This window comes from Podarcis bocagei (assembly GCF_964188305.1).
Source record: "Podarcis bocagei genome assembly, chromosome: 1".
Classification (NCBI taxonomy): Eukaryota; Metazoa; Chordata; class Lepidosauria; order Squamata; family Lacertidae; genus Podarcis; species Podarcis bocagei.
Window position 1 is genome coordinate 15941247 of NC_138125.1, and position 25100 is coordinate 15966346.

Sequence of the window (25100 nt, forward strand, 5' to 3'; positions counted from 1 at the left end):
GAAAGAGTCGATGCAGCCTCGTCTGTTCTACAGGAACTCTGATCCATTTAATTTGCTGCTCTATCAATGCTAATGGGACTTGGCTTCCTCTCTGCAAGGGGCACCGTTTTACAGACAGCTGGAGCAACTTGCATCGGCTTATTCTTTCCCCTTCACATCTCCACACTACTACTCAGATTAGACCTGTCTGCCTACCACACCATTGCTCCCGCTCCCAAATGGTAAATTCTGCCCAGACTGAACCTCCATGCTTAGATCGCTTAAACCAAGGGTGCGGAAACTCAAACTCGGGGGGCCAAATGTGCCCCTCCAAGACCACTGGGACTCCAAACCACAACCCTTCTTTCTAGGCTTTGGCTCTCACAAACCCGACTTTGCACCTTCAGTGTTCTCCCCTGGGTGGAATGTATCCTTGAACTCTGATAATGCCTCTTTCTTGCCTGCACAAAGGATAGAGAAGGGTGTGTTGCAGAAACCAGCCTGCTGTACTATGTACAGTGGTACCTTGGTACTCAGACGGTTTGGTTCACGAACAAATCGGCTCCCGAATGCCACAAACCCGGAAGTGAGTGTTCCAGTTTCGCAACGTTTTTCGGAAGCCGGACATCCGATGCGGCTTCCAATTGAGTGCAGGAAGCTCCTGCGGCCAATCGGAAGCTGTGCCTTGGTTTTGGAACTGTCTCAGGAGTCGACCGGACTCCTGGAACGGATTACGTTTGAGAACCAAGGTACCTCTGTATATTCATTACTCCATTTTGCTTCTGGCCCCATCCATCACTTGAAGGTGGCCACCAAACGTTACACATGGCTCTCTGGCTGAAAAAGATTCCCCATCCATGGCTTAGAGTCAGTGCTGCTTCTTTTTCAGCTGGAGAAGGCCAGGGTGCAGTTCTGGCATCTCTCAAGTGGGTGCCATTGCGGGCTGATGCTCCCTCCGCCTGCGTCTTACTTTTAAGTACTTCTGACAAACCCAAAACAAACATTTCAAGTCAATACAGAAGCTGGTTAGCTTGTGCGAGTCTACACTTGTTGTTGTTTTTTTAGATCTGTGAGTCCACTTGGCTCCTAACCGCTCCTAGCCCTGATTGGTCAAGCTGCGAGGTGGAATCAATTCATATTTCCTTTTCTTCAGTCCATCTCTCGTGTAGCAGCGGCAGGCTTTAAGTTTTGCAGCAAGGCCTCTATCATTGCACACACAGAGAGAGATTTCTGCAAGGGGCCTTCTGAGCTGCTCTAGCCATCCTCCTGAATCTCGGAGGTGGCAGAGGGGCATTTATTTGACCTGCACCAGAAACAGGGGTGGACCCCCCCCCAAAAAAAACCAGCTAGAGAGACAGCATGCTGTGGTTTTTTTCTTGGGGGAAAAAAGCACTACTTATAGTCATGCAAAATCACCTCTTTTTATGATTTTAGCTGCTCTGAGCCCAGCTTTGGCTGGGGTACAAATACAAATATTATTATTATTAAAAACATGGTGCAAACTTAGCACAAAAAAGCCTGCTTGCCAGCCACTTATAGGTTTGAGTAAACCTGGATTTTCCTGGCACAGAACTGGTGGTTGTGGGTGTTTCAAGAGGTGCAGCCAGCCCTGTCTTTACCCAGGAGGAACTACAGTGGCAGGCCACTGAACCTCATGTTCTCCATGACTCTGTATTAGTTTATTGGTTTTTCGCTGGTGAAGAAAAAAAGCGGCTTCTGAAAAAATGTTATTTTAATTGCTTTAAAAGACTCGCCTAAGCAGCATATGGTGGCACCCTAAAGCATTCAGTTTTCATATGGTAATTAGGAACACTGTACAGAAAACCTCCACATCTGCCTCCCAGGTAAACTAACAGACGAAAACCACGAGGAAGAAGAACGAGAAATGGAACTAACCTGTTGGATATATATGTCTCATTTTTAAATTGCATTTACATTTAGGTCCAGCACAGTTGTCTTTAGTTGGCCTGATTTCCAGCTGTAGGCTGGAATGGGTTCCTAGCAATAAATAGGGGATGAAATAATTTGGTAATTCGCGACCTTTTGCTTTTGTGTTCATGGCTGATATAATTACGGTATAGACAATGAGATATAGACAACACACCAGGCCCCTTGGGTGATCTTGTCTGATCTCCACGCTGTGATAAACTTCCACCTGCTGATTTCAGGCTTGTTGCTGATAGAGCTAAAGCAGCCCAAGTTCGGTTTCCCCCTGGCCACTTAGCAACTCTAGGTTTAAGATGAAGCACTGTCTGTCGTGACCCAGCCTACCAGACTTGGGACTCCGCTACATTAGCCAAGAAAAAACGCTTTATATGCATTGTTTATACATTCTAACACTGTGGCACCAGGTGGCGCTGCAGAGTCCTGTTTTTGCTTACCCAATTTCTCATATAAAGTTTGCAACGCTTTTAACCGAAACACTTCTTTCATGTGTCTAGCTCCAGCCTTGGACTACCAGGAGCTGGGCACTGCCTCAGCAGGAGAGAGGACAGGCAGATCTATTATAAAATCCTCAATCTGCTTTTGGACTACAACTCCCATCAGCCACATCAGTCAGGAGTGATGGGAGTTGTAGTCTAAAACCAGGTTGAGGATTTTATCACTGTTTCCTCGTTTCCTGGACTTAAGGTTTTGGGGTTTTTTTGGTCAGATTTCTCTACATTAAACTCACTTGAGGAGTACTGGAGAGAATTGAGTTTGAAACCTCACTCAGCTACAGAGCTGACTGACAGGGTGATTTGGGGTAAGTCATCATATCTCAACCGAATGTACCCCACAGACTTGTTGCTGAAAGGAAAAGAGGGAAAGAACCATGTGCGATGCCCAGAATTCTTTGGAGAAAGAGTAGGATATTGATAAATGTGGAGAAATAGCCTTTATCTCTCACCCTCGCCTAGATCACAAAATTGTTCCTTAGGAAAAATGAGATAATCCTGTGAATGTCAGGCTGGGGCTTTTAAGAAGAAGGATAAGATAGGAATGCATCTGGCAAATAAGCTGACTCCCCATGCAGTCTGAGCTCCCATTGGAGAAATTTAAAGAAGCTACCATATGATGGATGGTTGCCTAATGTGAAAAGAGCAGAGTGTTATGTAATGGATTGAGTATCAGAATGGGGAAAATCTAGGATCACATCTCCATTAAAAGCTGATAAATTCACGGTGTTAGGGGCTGCCAGGAGAATAAACTTGTGTGTGTTTAAAATATGCCATTCTGTCATGACATCTTGGGAGGGTGGCAAAGATGCAAAGCTACTTAACCATTTTTTATTGCAAGATGTTTGCTGGAATTTCAAATTCAGGATGCAATGCTATCCACACTTAGTTGGGTGTAAGTCCCCCTGCATACAGTGGGTCTTACTTCTGAGTAAACATGGATAGGATTGCATTATTAACTAATTCCCCCCCCCCCGCCTCAATATTTTCACTTATAAGTCCTCCTGAGTTAACTGTTGATGAGACCCCAGGTATGTACATAGATGGGGACATAGGCAAGATGCTGAAAAGGAGGGAAGGTACCAACTGGGTAGCCATTTATGAAATGTTCCTGCCCACAGACCAAGAGAGATCATATTCTGAAGTGGGGATGGAGAACCTGTAGCTGCCCGATGTTGCTGAAATACAACTTCAACTTTTTATTTTGTTTTTCTCATTGATGTTCTGTAATGTGTTTTTAATGTTTACACCACCCTGGGATCTCCTGGTAAAGTGTAGTATATAAATTGAATTACCGTATTATTATTATTATTGACTCCCATTGTCAAAGGTCCTGCTCCCTTCTTTCTTTAAAAAAACAACACCTCACCTCAAGTCAATTTTCAAAAGCAACATCTGTAACTGTTCAAAATGTGAAAAGTTTAAACTTATGTTGAATTTCAACACATAGCACTGTTCCGGCTTTACTTTTGATGCAGTACACATATTGCCATGAAGGGCTAATCCACACTTAGCTTCCCTCTGCTTTTTCCAGGCACAGTCTGAAGTTTAAAGCTCTGTGTCCAAACACCATCCCATCCCCCCGCCCCTTTTCTCCAAAGCTTTCCCTGCACATATCCGCTCTTTAAACCTCAATTGGAGCAAACGTCAATCTGCAGCAAACCCCAACTAGCGTTTGCTCCGATTCAGCTTAGAAGAGCGGATTTGCACGGGGAAAGCTTGGGGTGGAAAAAAAACAAACTCAGACACGGAGTGTTAAAGCACAGACCTCTGCCTAGAAAGAGTGGGGCAAAAAGTAGATGTAGATAAGCCCTAATATAGGAACATGGGAATCTGCCTTATATCATAGAATCGTAGAATTGGAAGGCACCCTGAATATCTAGTCCAGACATGCTCAACCGCTCGACAGCCATCGACAGGTAGATCCCCGACGTGATCCTGGTCGATCGTGGGTGATCCTGGTCGATCACAGTATTAAATGAAGAGGGCTAGGAATGTCGCCACCCTCCGCCCCAAAAGAGGCTCCCCAAAAGAAGCTCAACAACTCTTGGTAATCTCCCCCCGCTTCCAGTTAGCCGCCACCTTCCACCCATCCCATGCACGCTCCTCCTCCCTCCAATGGGTAGATCACCGTCAGTTTTTTTAATACTGGGAGTAGATCGCAGTCTCTTGGGAGTTGGACGTGCAGGAATATGCAGCTGTCCCATACGGGGTTCGAACCTGCAACCTTGGCATTATCACCCCCGTGCTCTAACCAACTGAGCTATCCAGGCTGACCTCAATATTGAGTCAGTCCACTGGCTCGTCTAGCTTAGAGTTATTGACTGGCAGTGACTCTCTCGGAGTCTCAGGTAGGAGATGTCAAGGACTGAACCCGGGGCCTTTGACATTCAAAATACAATCTATGCTGTATTTCCCAAATCCTTGCAATTGTACCTGTTGGCAGAGCGAATTGCAGGCGAACTGATTTGCTCCTCTGTCCTGTAAACAGCTATAACAAAGCTGGTCTTCACTTACCGCACATTTCACAGCAATGGCCAATGGGCTTCAGGGGGTCCTTGCACATCACCGGTGGACATTGATTCCCAGACTTCTGGAGCAAGGCAGCACAGATTCTGTCGTGGTCCTTCAACAAGAGCAGGTAGATTACTCAGTGAAGAAAAAGGTTTCCACCTGCACAAATGAACTGGTTTCCAGAGATCTCCAATGCAGATACCTAGGTGCTCAGACAAAGACTACGATACCCAGTGCTTTTTTTCCTGGAGGGGGGGGTACGCAGGAGTACGCACCCCCCAAAACATTTAATCTAAAGTTGGTCTTATTGAGGGGCAGGATTTCAATATGAGTAGGAAAATGAGAAGAAGCAGAAGAAGAAGAGTTTGGATTTGATATCCCGCTTTATCACTACCCGAAGGAGTCTCAAAGCGGCTAACATTCTCCTTTCCCTTCCTCCTTCACAACAAACACTCTGTGGGGTGAGTGGGGCTGAGAGACTTCAGAGAAGTGTGACTGGTCCAAGGTCACCCAGCAGCTGCATGTGGAGGAGCGGAGACGTGAACCCGGTTCACCAGATTACGAGTCCACCGCTCTTAACCACTACACCACACTGGCTCTCAAATGAGAGTACTCCTAATCATTTTTTTAGGGGGGGAAAGCTTGTAAGAAGAATATAAGAAGAGTCTGCTGGATCCGGCCAAGGGCCCGTCTAGCCCAGCATCCTGTTCTCACAGTGGCCAACTAGATGCCTGTGTGAAGCCCACAAGCAAGATTTGAGCGCAATAGCTCCTGTGGTTTCCAGCAACTGGTATTCAGAAGCATTGCTGCCCCAAACGGTGGAGGCAGAACATAGCTATTATCACTGCCACGCTCCTCTCCTCAACTGCAACTATCCTAAAATCACCCCCTACAGAGCAGTTAGGCCGGGGTGGGGGGTGGGGGGGAGAGAGCCTTTCTTTCAATTTCTTTGTCTGATGTACTGTTTTTGTGTATTCTGTTGGAAGCCACCCAGAGGGGCTGGGGCAACCCGTTCAGATGGGCAGGGCAAAAGCTGTTGTTGTTGTTGTTGTCTAATTCCAGCAAGGAACATCTCTGCAGGCACACCTGTCCCCACAGGTGCCATGTTGGCAATCCATGTGTTGGGCTGGCAGTCCTGCGCCCTCATGGACACCTTTGTCCACCTAATGCCTCCCGTTTCTGTCAGAAGTCTCCAATATCCCTACTCCTTTCTTTACTGAATTTATTGTTATTCACGTTTTATACTGTATTTTATGCTGTTTTTTGTTGCCTCAATTAAGTGTTTTAAATTTTTTGTTAGCCACCCTGAGCCCAATTTTTTGAACCGGGAAGGGCGGGGTATGAATAAAAATTTATTATTATTATTTATTATTACTGGTTATGCAGAAAAAGAGCCCCAGAAGACTTCACTGGCTGCATTGATCCTTATATCTCTGCGAAGTATTCTCAGTGAATCAGCTTCAATAATCTAGCAGTATATAACTGTGCTCATGTGGGTTTTCAATAGGCCAGACTCCTATTGAACTCCTCTCTTGAAGTCCCTTGATAACAGAACCTAGTGCCTCAGAGAATGCCAGTGGCCAAGAACTTACCGCAGCATTTCCACATTCGCAGCCCGATTTGTCAGGGCACCTGGTGTTTGACAGCTGGAATGTCCCTTGTCCATGGAACTGTAGCTTTGCAGAGGAACTTTGCATATACTCTGCCAGGGTGTTGTCACTGGTGAACTTCTAATTCCCGTTCAGGAGAAAGTGGCAGCAATGGGGAGGCAGGGGGAAAACAAAACTCAGAAATCAACAGTTCCCTCAAGAAAAATTACCAACAACATGATCAGATAAAAAGTACAGCTGTTTTTATGTCTCACCAACAACATGATCAGATAAAAAGTACAACTGTTTTTATGTCTAAGCATTGTAAACTGCTGTGATTCTGAAATAGCAACCAGCTGCTAATGGAAGGGAAGACCCTGTGACCTTGGATAAGCATCGAAACAATAGTGAGGGATAAGGCTTGATTCATGCAATTCGGGCCACTTGAAATCGAGAGTGTGCATGAACACAGCGAGGTTTTTCATGTGTGAAGGCTGCTTGAAATGGCGATGTCGCTTTATCACAGTGCCAGAGAAAATGATGTTTCAGACAACCAATGCGCTTAATACAGAGGTGACTAACTGGCAGTTTGAGGTCTCGATCACAAGCAATTTTTTCCTGATCTTCCAAGATGGCACCGGAGGATGTGTATCTCTGTGTGTGCATATATGTGTGTCTGCTTGCATGTGTGCATGCAAGAACAGAAGTGGATTTAGGGCAGCGCGAGAGGTGCAGTGGCACTGGGTACGCAGCTGAAGTATGTTCTTTTCAAATCTGATAAGCGCTTGCCAGGCTTCAGCAAGGAGGCATGAGGACTCTGACAAGGTCCTGGAGTCTTCCTGCCTCCTCCCCCCAAACCGGGCAAGTGATTACCTGGGAAAGAGAAGGGAGGGCTTTAGAAGAGTTTGGATTTGATATCCCGCTTTATCACTACCCGAAGGAGTCTCAAAGCGGCTAACATTCTCCTTTCCCTTCCTCCCCCACAACAAACACTCTGTGAGGTGAGTGGGACTGAGAGACTTCAGAGAAGTGTGACTAGCCCAAGGTCACCCAGCAGCTGCATGTGGAGGAGCAGGGAAGCAAACCCGGTTCACCAGATTACGAGGCTACCGCTCTTAACACCACACTGGCTCCCTTCAATAGTGGACCCTTCAATAGTGAAGACTGGATCATGCCCTCCCCCAGAGCATCCTAGCTTAGCTGGCGTGGGGAGGTGGGCTGTTGCTTTAATCTAGCAGTAGGGCTATACCTGTTCCCCTCCCCAGGCTATTCACAGTGAATCTGGAAGAAGTTGCCCATCTCCACTCGCAATCTTTTATTTTATTTTTGGAATCACAAAACAGAAAATGGTGAAGCAGCCACGGTTTCATCTCACAAACGCCCTGTTTTACCTGCCCCATGACTGAAATGCTCCTGAGCCGTATGGCCTGCTCAGACGACTCGATGTTCACACGGAAGGACGTTTCGGGCGGAAAGATAACGTCATCGTACTGGCACGGGACTCTTTCTTCATCCACGGAGAAGATGTGTTTGCCTTGATGGAGGTTGTCCAATGAGGTTGCAGCATGCCACAGGGTGGGGTCATACCAATGGAAGTTGTCTGCACCCGCAAAGGTGACTTCTGAAGCTAATAGGAGGAGGGAGGGAGAAGCTTGTGGAGTCTGTTCTGCTTCACTGATATTTATTCTTTTTATTTGTTTATAATTAACGCTAAGTTTTTTTTTTAAGTGTGGCAAGTGCATGAGGTAAACTCACCCATCTGCATGGCCAGCCGCTGCACATGGGCGACTTCCGATTTTCATAATTAAAAATAAATGAGAACAAGGACCCTGGGAATCACCTGTCAGGGAACTGACATCGGAGCTAGAGGCGGAGGGAAGGCTCTCAAATGATGCTGGAGAAGGGCCCAGCAGGGAGAGAGGCAGCTCCGCAGATGGGGAAGCAAATCAGCGCAACACCAGGGATATAGAGGGGCTGATGGGGGAATCGGTGAGAGGGCTCCAGGACTCTTCACCAGACACCAGTGGGGAGAGCACGGGTCCTCCGCTACCCACGCCCACCCTGCGCAGAAGACTTCCGCGCAGAGAGAGTAGGAGGAGACTGGGTGTCGAACAACTTTTATGTTGGAAAAGATTTAAGAAACGCCCACTGACGGCTAGCGACTGAGGCAGCCACGAAGTGAAGGGCTGCCCAGACTGAAAGGTTTAGCAAGGCAACAAAGCCTGGAGAGGCGGCAACTTACGCATGAGCAACCCATACACATTACATCACCCATGCCATATTGATATTGTAAATTGCAGAACAGAACCTCTAATACCAAAGCTCATAAATCCACTGAAATTCCTATCATCTGAGCTTTCATTACAAATATAGCACATTCCTAACTTATTTCAAATATTCCAGTATTCTTTTTTGTTCTCCATTGAATTCCCCAGATATATATATCTCGCTGAAGAATTGATGTTTTAGAATTATGGTGCTGGAGGAGACTTTTGAGAGTCCCATGGACTGCAAGAAGATCAAACCTATCAATTCTGAAGGAAATCAGCCCTGAGTGCTCACTGGAAGGACAGATCCTGAAGCTGAGGCTCCAACACTTTGGCCACCTCATGAGAAGAGAAGACTCCCTAGAAAAGACCCTGATGTTGGGAAAGATGGAGGGCACAAGGAGAAGGGGACGACAGAGGACGAGATGGTTGGACAGTGTTCTCGAAGCTACCAGCATGAGTTTGACCAAACTGCGGGAGGCAGCAGAAGACAGGAGTGCCTGGCGTGCTCTGGTCCATGGGGTCACGAAGAGTTGGACACGACTAAACGACTAAAGAACAACAAAATTTGTGTTGCTTGGCCTTACATAATATGGAGGGAAGTCTACAATCATGGGAGCCACACTTTAAGGGGGACATTGACAAACTGGAGTATTCCAAGAGGACAGTGACCAGGATTTTGAGGGTTGTGGAAATCAAGTCGCTAAGAGAGCAGGTTGAATGAGCAAGCTATGTCTTGCCTGGAGACAAGAAGATGAAGGGGAGACATAATAGCAGTCTTCAAATTATATGAAGAAGGTGGAGCAGACATGTTTCTCTATGGCTCCAATGAACAGGCCTAGAACAATAAGGGGAAGGTCATAGCTCAGTGGTAGAACATCTGTTTTTATGCAGGAGTTCTCAGGCTCAATCGCCTGTATCTAAAGGTAGGGCTGGGAATGCCCACTACCTGAAACCTCAGAGAGCTTCAGTCAACCAGTATAGACCAGTGGAAGGGCCAATGGTCTGACAGCTTTCTGTGTTCCAAAGGAGGGAAAATGCAAGGAACCAGACTTTGCCTGGACATCAGGAGAAATGCCCTGATGTTAAGAGCTGTGGAACAGGCTGTCATGGAAGACATCGGCCTCTCCTGGTGGTATTGAAGAAGTTCCTGGACAGCCATGTGCCAGGGATGCTGCAGTTGAAGATCCCCCACTGTACAAGGGGTTGGACTAGATCACTGGTCTTCAATTGGTGGGTCAGGACCCCCTAGTGGGTCACAGCTTGATCCAAGATGCGTTGCAACAGGAGCACTGCCACCATGCAAATATATGGTGGGTCCCTAAATGCATGTTTGGTTTAAAGGTGCGTCATGGGTCAGAAGAGGTTGAAGATACCTGGACTAGGTGACCCTGAAGGTCCCTTCCAACTTTACAATATTATGATTATCTGTGCAAAGGTGGAGGCTTCCTTCTCCCACACTCCCTCCATCTTCCCTCTCTCCCTTCCATGTGAGAATGCACACAATGTGGGCTGAGGTCCATCTTTGTCTTGTTCCCCAGAAAGTTCAGCCTTGCTTCCCCTCTGGCCACTCTTAAGAGGCAGCAAGGTGCATTAACTGCACCTTTGATCTAGGTCAGCCTTTCTCAACCTGTGGGTCCCCAGATTTTGTTGAACTACAACTCCCATCACCCCTAGCTAGCAAGGCCAGAGCTCAGGGATGATGGGAGTTGTAGTCCAACAACATCTGGGGACCCACAGGTTGAGAACCACTGATCTAGGTGATGTTGTTGTTGTTTAGTCTCTAACTCTATTGTAAAGTTGGAAGGGACCTTCTCTAACTAAACAACAGGGTCTAACATAAGAGTCTTCTCTTCTCATGAGGTGGCCAAAGTATTGGAGCCTCAGCTTCACGATCTGTCCTTCCAGTGAGCACTCAGGGCTGATTTCCTTCAGAATGGATAGGTTTGATCTTCTTGCAGTCCATGGGACTCTCAAGAGTCTCCTCCAGCACCATAATTCAAAAGCATCAATTCTTCAGCGATCAGCCTTCTTTATGGTCCAGCTCTCACTTCCATACATCACTATTGGGAAAACCATAGCTTTAACTATACGGGCCTTTGTCAGCAAGGTGAAGTCTCTGCTTTTTAAGATGCTGTTTAGGTTTGTCATCACTTTTCTCCCAAAAAGCAGGCGTTTTTTAATTTCGTGACTGCTGTCAACATCTGCAGTGATCATGGAGCCCAAGAAAGTAAAATATCTCACTGCCTCCATTTCTTCCCCTTCTATTTGCCAGGAAGTGATGGGCCCAGTGGCCATGATCTTAGTTTATTTGATGTTGAGCTTCTAGGTGATAGCCCACAGCTGATTACTGTGGCTTCATACATATCACCCATCTAAAACACATGACTACTCCCCCAAAGAATTCTGGGAACTGTAGTTTGTTAAGGGCGCTGGGAATTATAGCTCTCAGTGTGGGATAGACACTTCCCAGGGTTCTTTGGAGAAAGTGATGTGCATTGAATGCATGGTGCGTATGCAGCCCGGATTGGCTTGGTGTGATCCAGTAGTTTAGCTCTCAGTCGGCAGAGCATGAGACTCTCAGCCTCAGGGACGTGGTTTCGAGCACCACCTTGGGCAAAAGATTCCTGCATTGCAGGGGGTTGGACTAGATGACCCTCAGGGTCCCTTCCAACTCTACAGTTCTATGATTCTACGCGGCTATCCTCTGGTTTATTATCCCAGACATATTACAAGAACGCTGCACAGATCTTATGGAAGTCGCTGGGGAGGATCTTCCACAAACATCAAGTGTGAGTAATCCTGGGGAAAGCCATGGATGACGATAACCGGAACAACTTTATTAGCAATGTATCAGCCACTGGTTCCCCTGCCGCCGCCCCCACCCCAGACCCGGCTCTCTGCAAGTGCAATTGTAAACATGCCGTGCACGAACTATATCCCATAGTTCCTCTGCTGGGGAATTTAATATGAAAATAAACAATACACAGGGGCAGCTGTACACAGTCTATTTGCCGAGGTTCATATTTAATTCATTAACAACTTTCTTCCCGTTCAATATTAACGAAGCTGTCACAGATTTGCGCATAACGCGGCAGGCCCATAAGAACGAAGGACGTCAAGGGCCTTGGTGTAGAATTTAGGTCTGACTTCTGGTCTCCTTAGATGGCATGGGGCCATAGACATCCTGCCCACTCATCTACAGATAAAGCCTCAGCCTCTGTCTCCATACAACAGAGCTCCATACATGCACATCTCCCTGTGTGGAGCTCTGCCTGCACCATGCAGTTCCATCTGGATATGACAAGGAGATGCGGGTGAAGGGGATTCCCAGTTCACTTAAGCAGAGGGCTGCTGTTCATGGGCCATCCCATTCCGTGCACCGTGAGCAAGGCCAGATTTAGGTCTGATGAGGCCCTAAGCCAGCGGTTCTCAACCTGTGGGTCCCCAGATGTTGTTGGACTACAACTCCCATCATCCCTGAGCTCTGGCCTTGCTAGCTAGGGGTGATGGGAGTTGTAGTTCAACAACATCTGGGGATCCACAGGTTGAGAAAGGCTGCCCTAAGCTACTGAAGGTAATGGAGCCCTTTACACGTCCAGCTGTCCTTTGTCAACAACAAATTGTCACCATTTTTTGTGTTGAATATATGCTATATGGTAATTTATGGACCTAACAGGTATCTAAAACCATTTGCACATGTTGACATGCAGCCAGTCCATGCAGAATGCAGGCATTATATATATAGAATGCGTATCCAGTAGACGTGCAATCACACACAGGCACATTGCACCAAACCCGGAAGTGCATTTAAAAACTGCAAAAGTGGGCTATGGATATTGGGCATAATATTGGGAATTGCTGAGTGGGGAAAATTATGGAACTCAACAAGGAACTTCTCAGAATGTTATCAAATAGGAGAAAATATGCAGCAGCAACAAAACGCAATATGGATTGGCCAAGAATTGGCCAAAATGTGCAAAACAGGTTCAAAATTGTGCTGGAAATGTCTGGTTTGCTTATTCATTTATGGTGGAAATGCAAACAGGCAAAGGAGTTCTGGGAGATGGTGTACAACGAGTTAAAGAAAATTTTTAAAATTTACTTTCCCCAAGAAACTGGAAGCATTTCTTCTAGGTGTAGTTGGGAACGAATTACCAAAGAAAGCCCACAACTTGTTTCTACATGGAACGACAGCAGCAAGGATAGCATATGCAAGATGCTGGAAACAGAGAGAGATCCCAGGGAAAGAACAATGGCTATATAAATTAACAATATGCAGAACTAGCCAGCATGACATCTAAAATAAGAAATCAAGATGATAAACAGATGAGGAGTGAGTGGGAACACTTGGGGGAATATTTACAAAAATTTGACCTAAAATATAAATTCCAGGTAAGGGGAACTTTATGACCAACAGCTGACAATATTAAAGATACGAGAGTGTGGAAAATAAAGTGAATGAACTGGTGTATATGCAACCAATCAAGATGTGAAAAGAACTGTCATGGAATGCTTGGGTGGGAAGTTAAACAGAACTACTGTATAAGAATGGAAAATTGGAAAACTTAAAAAATAAAATAAAAATAAAAATAGCAAAAGTGGCCCTTGAAGAGACCGGAAAGGATGAAAAAGGGCACAAAAGCTGCACCTGGCAACCCCACAAGTGTTTGCAAGTGCAATACCAGGAGCCCTTGCACTGACCATTGAGGCCTAGTTTGGCATCTGGCAAGTGCTGCTGGTTTTCCAAAAGGTTTTCCAAAGGTTTCCAGATGTTTAGAGGGTGTTTGCAGGCTTTTCAGATGGTGTTCTCAATATATGCAATTTCACGTAAACAACATGCGGTGCCTCAGAACGTAACCCCCGCGGAAATGGGGAGTCGCCTGTATCCACACAAAAATGAATCGCATCCAAAATAGTGTTAGGTTGCACTAGTCCTTTGGACAGTGCGGGCGATGAGCAGAGGGAAGACAGGCGGGGGAAGTCCCATTGCACAAGCGAAGTCGTTTTGCTTTCTTGGTTATTTAGTTGGGTACCACCCATAGGTTCCAAGACTTGGCTCCAGATTAAGTTAAGCCCAGTGCATCCTTTTTGTTATAGGCCTTGAATCCAGAGAACGTGGATTTTAGTCTCCCTATGCTTGTACTAGATGCAATGGAAAGGCAAACAATGAGCGTGATCCCACTGGGAATATTCCCCCATGTAAGCCGCACCGAAATGAATGCAGCTCTCTGGCAAGAGCAAAACAACTCATTTCAAAGGGAACCTCTACGGAGACAGTCCTGCAGGAACGCCTGCAACCAATGCTTATCATTTCCTCCACCTCCTCCTCCTCCTCTCTCTCTCTTTTCCCCAACCCCAATTATGAAAAGGAAAGCTAGTTTCGAAACTTTGGGGGAGGGGGCTCCAGGGGAAAGTTAATTATGACTGGGAGAATGACTTGTGAGCAGCAGCGTAACGGAGGCATATTCTCTCTGCGCTTAATTTGCATGACTAATGAACGGTAGGTCGAGCACAATACCTGTCTCACATCCTGGATCAAAACTGCCGTCGAAGGCTGCAAACCCAGCACCTGGGGCCAGGATGAATTCTCCATCCAGTGGGATGTACTGAAAAAACAAACAAAAGGAAGAAATGTTGCATCTCAGGGCTCTATTCTGCCTGAGCCAGCCTCATAATTGAGCGACATTAACAACATTCTTGCACGGCTCCTCTCCATAAATCCTTTCCACACACGATGAGCTTTAATAATATAGGGCCAGAATCCTCTGTCCGCTAGCCCAAGGGCTATTGGGTTAGTGGACGGGCGAATTTGCTTATTGTACAATGAAGGAATCCAACACAGCCGCTGTGCTAGCAGAAAACTATTAGGCAACTGATTGCGCTCTCTAAGGCCAATCGCTGAAGAACTGATGCTTTTGAATTATGGTGCTGGAGGAGACTCTTGAGAGTCCCATGGACTGCAAGAAGATCAGACCTCTCCATTCTGAAGGAAATCAGCCCTGAGTGCTCACTGGAAGGACAGATCCTGAAGCTGAGACTCCAATACTTTGGCCACCTCATGAGAAGAGAAGACTCCCTGGAAAGGACCCTGATGTTGGAGAAGGAGAAGGGGACGACAGAGGACGAGATGTTTGGACAGTGTTCTCGAAGCTACCAGCATGAGTTTGACCAAACTGCGGGAGGCAGTGGAAGACAAGAGTGCCTGGCGTGCTCTGGTCCATGGGGTCATGAAGAGTCGGACACGACTAAATGATAAACAACAACAAATTGCACAGCAAAGTTAACCTGCTTGCACTTCTCTTGTGCAATAACGTTCCCTGGAGCAAAACATTTCAGGTACCGCTAAGTGACTTCAAATTGGCACTACATTGGGTGCAACCCAAGATTCATGGATTGATTCATTCCCAAAGGCCAGCCCACATAGTCTGAAGTGCAAGCCAGAGGACTCAAAGTTTGCACAAATATGATGTTGACCTTTTGCTGTCTGGGTGCCAGAGGGCACATCCACTCTTCTGCTTGCCCCATGCTTAGAAAGCATGGGTCCAATAGGTTTTCTGCTGGTTTTGTGCTTTCTAGACATGGGTCCAAGAGGATTTTCCTTTGCCCTGCTGCATTCCCCAGGAAAACATACTCTTTACTGCTAAACCGGAGCAACCATCAATTTGCAGCAAACCCGGTGGACGTTTCCTGCGATTCAGCAGTAAAGAACAGGTTTTCCCAGGAGAAAGTAGCAGGACAAGTGCTCCGTCCTCGCCTGTCTCATGCTCTCTCCTTTCCTGTTGTGCTGAGATTCTCTCCTTTCTATTAGGGAGCAAAGGGCAGGTTGCTATTGCTTTGCAAACCAGCTCAGTGATGAAGCACGCCCAGTATAAAACCATTATAAAATAAATGTGGTATAAAAACCATTTGCCTAAGACCCTGGAGGATCCCTGCCTGTCAGGTTAGACCATGGATAGGCAACCTAAGGCCCGGGGGCCGGATCTGGCCCAATTGCCTTCTAAATCTGACCCACGGATGGTCCAGGAATCAGCGTGTTTTTACATGAGTAGAATATGTCCTTTTATTTAAAATGCATCTCTGGGTTATTTGTGGGGCCTGCCAGGTGTTTTTACATGAGTATAATGTGTGCTTTTGTTGAAAATGCATCTCTGCGTTATTTGTGGGGCATAGGAATTCATTCATATATTTTTTTCAAAATATAGTCCAGCCCCCCCCCCCCAGGTCTGAGGGACAATGGACCGGCCCCCTGCTGAAAAAGTTTGCTGACCCCTGGGGTAGACAATCCCCAGCTAGATAGAAAAACTGGAAGGCAGCTTCTAGACAGAATTGGACTGGGTCGCTGAGGCCCAGGATCGTTCACGTAGCACCAAACCGTGATTTGGCACAATGTCTGAATCAGGGCAGTATTTCTCCAAAGGTCAGACTCAGTGCTACCACAACTGCACTGTAGAATTTCAAAACCCATAATAGGGCAAGACCTTGATTAGGCCAGCCAAAAGTGTCACAAAACAGCACACCAACTTTTGTATTCTAGATGGCAAAAGCTTGCACACTGTTTGGGGACATTTTAGTTGACCTAATAACCTAATACGGATTTTCAAATTCTCCTCAGGGGCCAACACGGCTACTTTTACCACAAAGTTTGCAATAGTTTGTGTCAGATGTCATTGGATGAGGAGTTTGGATTTGATATCCCGCTTTATCACTACCCGAAGGAGTCTCAAAGCGGCTAACATTCTCCTTTCCCTTCCTCCCCCACAACAAACACTCTGTGAGGTGAGTGGGGCTGAGAGACTTCAGAGAAGTGTGACTGGCCCAAGGTCACCTAGCAGCTGCATGTGGAGGAGCGGAGACGCGAACCTGGTTCCCCAGATTACGAGACTACCGCTCTTAACCACTACACCACACTGGCTCTCGTCTCTGGATGATGACTCCCATCATGGCTGCCTACTTACCATGGGAACTAGAGTCCCAAACATCTGAATGGTGAAAGTTGGCTTGTATATTGAGCACATTTGGGAGGGCAGCATAAATTGGGGAGAGGAGGGAGCCCACTTTGTCCTCGCATAACAACCCAGTGTGGCAACCGGCTAATCAGAGAGAGAGGTTGACCCACAGGTCCCAGCGGGTTCAAGCCCAAGTCTTCCCAGTTTCAAGAGTATCCAGGACACCACACCAGAAAAAAGCTGATGGGAAAAGGGCAGGGAAGAATTAAGTTCTTAAAGCGGAGGCCTCCTGCTATGCAGTCGTTTTAATTTGGTTCCTCCGAGCCAAGAACTCTTTCTGCTTCGCTCTGCCTGCAGTCGTGCCAGAGCTGTCCTGCTCTCCTGTCACAGTCTGCATCATCAGAGCATGCTGTTCTGCAATGCTGGAAGCACTTGGGAGTGCTGCAAAGAGCTCATTTGCAATCAAGCCTCTGTGATGGCGCTGATTGGGCTCTGAGTTCCCTTCTCCCGCCATAAAGCGAGAGCGAGAGCCGTTTAGCTAGCCTGGCGCTGATTAAGGTGCCTCTTGGGGGAATGTGGGACTCTTAATATAGAAGCTTCCAGCATGTCTCTTTGCCCTGGACCACATCTCTGGGATTAGAACCGGGGAAGGAAAAGAAGGAGAAATGTAGATTCTGCTGTTACCCAGTTAATTACTTTCTGTCGGTTTTGAGCTGCCTTCGCCTGTCCTCGCCAGCGCTGACCTGCAGGTGGCAGCAGTTGGTCAGAGCTATCTGTACTGTCTAGAATGAGGCGCAATTTCCCTTTCCAGCTGGGGGAGGAAAAAAGGTAATTTAAGGATAAAGAGGCTGGGCCTGTGTCTTCTGGCTACTAATTCAGAAAAACCGTACACCTTTTTCATACGTAGGGGAAATTGGGCATGATCAAAGGGAAGAAAGGAAAGGCGTGCTGAGACCATAAGCTGCACTCGTGGGCTCGTGCACTAGACGGCATGTGTGTTTTCATGTTGTGCAACAGAGAAATCCAATGCAACAATTGCGCTAGTGGAAATGGTGTGTTGCTAAGAACCGTCTAGAACAGCAGCATAGCGGACACAGCAGCCTGCAGCTGGGAAAGCAGCAAAGCAGTTGAGTTCCCTGTTGCATCTTCTTTCCTCTGGTTACATTTAATCCTTGCTGTGTGATGAATGTCGGAAATGGAGAACTCGTAGCCCGACAGAAATCGGTGGACCCCAACTCCCATTAGCCTGAGCCAGCGTGGCCAATGGTCTGGGATGTGGGAGTTGTTGTTGTTGTTTAGTCGTTCAGTTGTGTCTGACTCTTTGTGACCCCCTGGACCAGAGCATGCCAGGCACACCTGTCTTCCACTGCCTCCCGCAGTTTGGTCAAACTCATGCTGGTAGCTTTGAGAACACTGTCCAACCATCTCGTCCTCTGTCTTCCCCTTCTCCTTGTGCCCTCCATCTTTCCAAACATCAGGGTCTTTTCCAGGGAGTCTTCTCTTCTCACGAGGTGGCCAAAGTGTTGGAGCCTCAGCTTCAGGATCTGTCCTTCCAGTGAGCACTCAGGGCTGATTTCCTTCAGAATGGATGGGTTTGATCTTCTTGCAGTCCATGGGACTCTCCAGAGTCTCCTCCAGCACCATAATTCAAAAGCATCAATTCTTCGGCGATCAGCCTTCTTTATGGTCCAGCTCTCACTTCCATACATCACTACTGGGAAAACCATACCTTGAACTATACGGACCTTTGTTGGCAAGGTGATGTCTCTGCTTTTTAAGATGCTCTCTAGGTTTGTCATTGCTTTTCATGGTGGGAGTTAGAGTTCACCAATACCCAGAGCACCCTAAGTAGGTACCCCACCCTGATATTCACACTGGAACGTGCGCAGAGAAGGGTGACCATGATCCTCAAGGCCTGGAAACCAAGCCTTATGAGGAATGGCTGAAGGAGCTGGGTATGTTTAGCCTGGGAAAGAGGAGGACTGAGAGGAGAAAGGATAGCCAAATATCTCAAGGGCTGCCACATGGAAGAGGGAGCAAGCTTGTTTTCTCCTGCTCTGGTGGGTAGGACTCGAACCAATGGCTTCAAGTTACAAGGAAAGAGATTCTGACTCAACGCCAGGAAGAACCTTCTGACAGTAAGTACCCAACCACAACCAAGAAACGTCCATTATATTCTCATATATGAACTGTAAACCTCTTAAGAGGTTCTTCCAGCAAAGGCATTGAGATCAGTTCTTTATGATTTACGCCTTTACTGATACACCACACAGTCTGTTTGGCCGGTTCACAACATTTTGTATGTCCTTATAAAACCTCTTTCCTCAAAGCACGTGGAGTGACAGTCTTTTTTCACCGCCAGTTCATTGGACTTAACTGTCCATAAACTGCACAATAGCTTTCTTAAATAAAATAAAAACTTAGGTCTATTGTTCTTCTGCTACTGTAACCATCCCAAATGCATATAGCATAACAAACTGAAATTGTTCATCTCTCTTCATTGCCTCTTGCCCCTTTCTGTTGTTTTTTTTTTTTATAAAATTTTTATTGGTTTTACAGAATTTTTGAAAACAAACAAACACTTAAAAAGACAAACATACATGTATAATTTCATGACATATTTTCATAAACCTCTTTTCTGGGACTTCCCCATACCCCCCCTTTCTGCATCCCAATGTCCATAATTTTATAGCAACTCCCAATTGTTACTTTCCAACCTCTGTCATCTTAGTCATCTCTGTATTCTAACCTTATATCACTGTATCCCTTTGTTTCTGAAAACCACAACACTCTAACATTCATTAAGTTTATAATAGTCCTTAAGATAATTTTTGAATTTTCTCCATTCTTCTTCCGCCGTCTCTTTTCCTTGGTCACGGATTCTGCCTGTCATCTCAGCCAATGTCATATAGTCCATCACTTTCATCTGCCATTCTTCCAGAGTGGGTAAATCTTGTGTCTTCCAGTACTTTGCGATGAGTATTCTTGCTGCTGTTGTAGCGTACATAAAAAAAAGTTCTATCCCTCTTTGACACCAATTGGCCGACAATGCCCAAGAGAAAGGCCTCTGGTTTTTTAGAAAAAGTACACTTAAGTACCTTTTTCATTTCATTATAGATCATTTCCCAGAAAGCCTTAATCTTCGGGCATGTCCACCAAAGGTGGTAAAAGGTACCTTCAGTCTCTTTACATTTCCAACATTTGTTGTCGGGTAGATGATAAATTTTTGCCAGCTTGACTGGGGTCATGTACCACCTGTATACCATTTTCATAATATTTTCCTTTAAGGCATTACATGCCGTAAATTTGATACCGGTGTTCCATAACCATTCCCAGTCATCTGACATGATGTTATGACCGACATCCTGTGCCCACTTAATCATAGCTGATTTGACTGTTTCCTCCTGTGTATTCCATTTCAGCAACAAGTTGTACATTCTAGATAAATTCTTAGTACTGGGTTCTAACAATTCAGTTTCTAGTTTTGATTTTTCCATCTGGAAGCCAATTTTCCTGTCCTGTTTGAAAAATTCCATTATTTGATGGTATTGAAACCAATTCTGTACCTTGTGCTTCAATTTCTCATAACTTTGCAATTTGAACTTATCTCCATCTTGTTCCAAGATTTCCCAATACTTCGGCCAACCGACCTCCATATTGAGTTTCTTCACTGCCTTGGCCTCCACTGGTGAGACCCATCTAGGGGTTTTGTTTTCCAACAGATCTTTGTATCTTATCCAAACATTAAACAATGCTTTTCTAACAATGTGATTCTTAAAGGCACTATTAACTTTATCATACCATAGATATGCATGCCAGCCAAAAGCATTATTAAAGCCTTCCAGATCTAAGATGTCTGTATTTTCGAGGAGCATCCATTCTTTCAGCCAGCAAAATGCTGCTGCCTCATAGTACAATTTCAAGTCCGGCAGGGCAAAACCCCCTCTTTCTTTAGCATCTGTCAATATTTTAAATTTGATTCTGGGCTTTTTGCCCTGCCAGACAAATTTCGAAATATCTTTCTGCCACCTCTTAAAACATTCCATCTTATCCAGAATCTGCAAGGTCTGAAACAAAAATAGCATTCTAGGCAATACATTCATTTTAATCACAGCAATTCGGCCTAACATTGACAATTTCAAATTTGACCATATTTCTAGATCTTTTTTAATTTCTGACCAACATTTTTCGTAGTTGTCTTTATACAAATTCACATTTTTAGATGACAAGCTTGTGTCAGAAAGGGGCAAGTGACATTTGACGCCTCTTGCCCCTTTCTGACACAAGCTTGTGGACTTCCACAGGCGAGACATTGCTGGTAACATCCTCTTCAAGTCCAGAAGACTCCCTATGCAATTTTCATGCTTAATTTTACTTCCTTACCAAGTAGCATTGATTGCAAACAGCATCTCCAAATGATGTCAGGTGATTGGCAGGTGAGAGGCTCCTCCCACTTGCCAAAGATGGCCCCTGGAGGGTGGAGGTAAGGATTTGACCTGCCAGCCAGCTCCAGCTTCTCATCTTTACTCCAAGACAGTATGGAAAATTTATTTTATTTTATTTTATTATTTTTAAATTGAATAAAACTGTAACTCCCAGACCCAGCTGCTTGCCATAGGGCTTAGAACCTGGCTGAGCATGACAGAGCCCAAAATCAAGCGCTGGACCCAAGCCTTAACTTTATCCAATTTATCTAAGCCGTTTTTCACGCCATCATGCTGACTGACTTGAATCACCACAGCAATGCATTCTGCTCTGTCCTCCTGAGAAGTCTTAAGATACCCTGAGCTGTCAGCATCCTTCTGTTGGCTGTCCATAGCTGTGACCGTGGCAGCGCTCATAAATCTCTGCGCAGGACACCGTAACACTGACCCAGCATTTCAAGAAAAATCTGCCTTCCTGTGATTTATAGCAGGCGCTTCAGGGATCAGAGGCAAGGAGAGACTTTGCTGGGTTCTTTACAGCTCCAGAAAGGGGGCTCACCCCCACAGGCTGCAGGGAGCCTGCTCTTGCAGAGAACAGAACCGCCTGGAGAGGCATAAGGAGATAGCAGGTTCCGAAGCAAGCAAGACATAAAGTGACCCCGGGGCGCCATTTTGGATTTCTGCACGGAGGTGGGAAACGATGGGAGTGGAGCAAGATAGGGAGAAAGGTACAAAGGCTGTAGTGCCTTTGTTCATCAGGGAAGACCTGTGTCCCCTGAGAACATTTCTTGCAGCTACTCTTCATACTGCAACATATTATTTTATTTCATTTACGAATTGCTTCCTACGAAACACCTCGCAGGCATTGAACAATAAGAACATCAACCATGAATACATATATGTACAGCCGTTTCATATATAATAGAGCATGCTGCTGTTGTTTAGTCGTTTAGTCGTGTCCAACTCTTGGTGACCCCATGGACCAGAGCACGCCAGGCACTCCTGTCTTCCACTGCCTCTCGCAGTTTGGTCAAACTCATGCTGGTAGCTTCGAGAACACTGTCCAACCATCTCATCCTCTGTCGTCCCCTTCTCCTTGTGTCCTTTCCAAACATCAGGGTCTATTCCAGGGAGTCTTCTCTTCTCATGAGGTGGCCAAAGTATTGGAGCCTCAGCTTCAGGATCTGTCCTTCCAGTGAGCACTCAGGGCTGATTTCCTTCAGAATGGATAGGTTTGATCTTCTTGCAGTCCATGGGACTCTCAAGAGTCTCCTCCAGCACCATAATTCAAAAGCATCAGTTCTTCGGTGATCAGCCTTCTTTATGGTCCAGCTCTCACTTCCATACATCACTACTGGGGAAACCATAGCTTTAACTATACGGACTGTGCTGGTCCTGGGAGTTAATCAAGAAGCAAGGTCCAAGTCCAGTTCGTGGTCGATGAAGCAATATGAAGGCAGTCTGTAAAAGTCGAAGCTGGGTGCTGGGCAGGGTTCAGGCAGGGGCTGACAACCACCAATGTTGCTCCAAGACTGGGGCTGGCTGGCTTTTATCTGCCCCGAGGCATAGGGCGGCCCCGATCCTCAGGTGACTCGCCTCTCCTGGCCTGGAGACAAGCACTCCTCCTGCGGGAACTTAGTTCCCTCCGCCTCTCTGCCCTGAGCCTCTGCAGCTCAGGAGACGCTGGAGGGTTACCGGACCCAGAGGCAACCTCAGCTTCCCCTGATGGGGCTGAGAGTGGAGCACCTGAAGGCAAGGGGCCAGAGCAGACTCAGCTGGTGCCTGCACCTGAGGATCCAGCACAGGTGAGGACCCTTCAGGCTCAAGCCCCAGCCCCGGCTCAGCTGGTTCTGAAGGCGGGGGATCCTGTGCAGGCTGGGATTCCTCGGGTTCAGCATCTGAATATGAATCCCAGGCCATCACATGGACCTTTGTTGGCAAGGTGATGTCTCTGCTTTTTAAGATGCTGTCTAGGTTTGTCTAGTAGAGCATGGGGCTCTTAATCTCAGGGTTGCAGGTTCGAGCCCCACATTGGGCAAAAGATCCCTGCACAGATGACTGTCATGGACTGGCTGGACGCAGAAGAGTGGTAGCTGGCACCAGCTGGGGAACCAGCAAGGGAAGAAGGCTCAGAACCAGGGCACTGGTGGTGGGACAACGATGAGTGGTCAGAGGGAGAAGAGGGAGCGGACTGGGAGGAAGAGGTGATGGAAGCTGAAGAGGCAACAGGGTTTAGTGAGCAGGGAGAGGCTGGGGTAGAGTATTGGCAAAACCTATTGGTGTTTTGCAACTTTCTGACTAGTTGCAGGACCTTAGCCAGACCTAGCAGAGTAAATGCAGAGTTCACGAAAGCAATTGGCAACTTGGCTGCAGATAGGATGGGCGAAGCAGGAACCAGGAACTTGTAGTTAGGTGTTTATTATATACAGTGGACTATTTACAGGAACAGAACAGAACATGGATCTTTGACTAGCTCTCTCTCACACAACTCTCAACTCTCAACTCCTGAACTCAACCTCATACTAACACATTCCAGTTAAAGGTAAAGGGACCCCTGACCATTAGGTCCAGTCATGGCCGACTCTGGGGTTGCGGCGCTCATCTCGCTTTATTGGCCGAGGGAGCTGGCGTACAGCTTCCGGGTCATGGGGCCAGCATGACTAAGCCGCTTCTGGCGAACCAGAGCAGCGCACGGAAATGCCGTTTACCTTCCCGCCGGAGCGGTACCTATTTATCTACTTGCACTTTGAGGTGCTTTCGAACTGCTAGGTTGGCAGGAGCAGGGACCAAGCAATGGGAGCTCACCCCGTTGCGGGGATTCGAACCGCCGACCTTCTGATTGACAAGTCCTAGGCTCTGTGGTTTAACTCACAGCGCCACCCGTGTCCCGTTACTAGACCATTAATCATTATTCCCATGAGAGAGCTTGACCAATCATGGAGCTGTCTCCATGCCTCTGTATCACCAGGCAGACTTACTCCTTCACATTGCCTTGGCTGTCGGCCAAACCCTAATTGACTCTGTGTGCGTAGCTGCACGTATTCATATTCCCAACATAGAGGACAGTCCAGACTCAGAGGCAGAAGAAGAGAGGGGCCAGGAGACAGAGATGAGGCAGGCTGCTGAAGAAGCCAGGGAACTTCCCCTTCTTGCTGTGACCAGTTTCTTTCCTCACTGGTCTCCCAAGAGTAGACTCATAAAATCCACAAACATTCTGAATTTACACTGTGCAAGTAGAAGTGGATAGCCAAGGAAGACGCTCTATTCCACTGCAAGATTCTGCAGATGTATCTCTATTTTAAAATCATGAATTACAGCCTTGGAAGAACACTAATGAATATTATTAATTGGAGTTAATTGCAATGCAGCAGATATGAATAGTCATAATTGCGGCATATAAATATTCAGCGTATTTACTTTAAACATATAGATAGTTTTATTGCACACTCTGAATGTTCTACCCAGGATGAATGTGCTATTTTTAGGGATCTCCATATTTTTTTAAGAATGACAGAATTCTCTCAGTTCTCCCTTCAACCGTAAATGCAAAGCCCTTCTGCCGCTAGCGATGGTGGTTATGCTCTGCCTCCAAGGCTGGCCCAAGACATTTCGGCACCTGAGGCAAACCACAAAATGGTGCCTCCTTTGGCCAGGGAAGAAGGAGCGAGTGAAAATGTACATCAGAAGGAAGAGGAGAATAAAGACACTGGAAAGGAGGAGGGAATGAAGATCTACATTGGGAACCCAGGGGGGATCAAATCAACCTCACCTGAGGGTTGGGGTGGGAATCAAAGGCTGTTGCAGACGGCACTCTGAATCATGCCATGTGGGTGCAGAGCCTAGGAGAAGCCAGAGGGCAGCCCCAGCCATTTCCTATGGTGTAGTGGTTAAGAGCAGTGGACTCATAATCTGGTGAACCGGGTTCACTTCCCCGCTCCTC

At 46.5% G+C, this 25100-nt stretch overlaps 1 protein-coding gene across 5 annotated transcripts in view; it reads right to left on the reverse strand.

Moving 5' to 3' along the window:
• Window positions 1–25100, reverse strand: part of AMN (amnion associated transmembrane protein) — an 80959-nt gene that overhangs the window by 16170 nt on the left and 39689 nt on the right. For all 5 annotated transcript variants that reach the window (XM_081193007.1, XM_081193010.1, XM_081193008.1 and 2 more), the window contains exons 4-7: window positions 14309–14396; window positions 7912–8147; window positions 6524–6661; window positions 4935–5043 (exon numbers count right to left, since the gene is read on the reverse strand). In XM_081193007.1, coding sequence (XP_081049133.1) covers window positions 4935–5043; window positions 6524–6661; window positions 7912–8147; window positions 14309–14396 — 571 coding nt within the window. The remainder of the gene's footprint in view (window positions 1–4934; window positions 5044–6523; window positions 6662–7911; window positions 8148–14308; window positions 14397–25100) is intronic.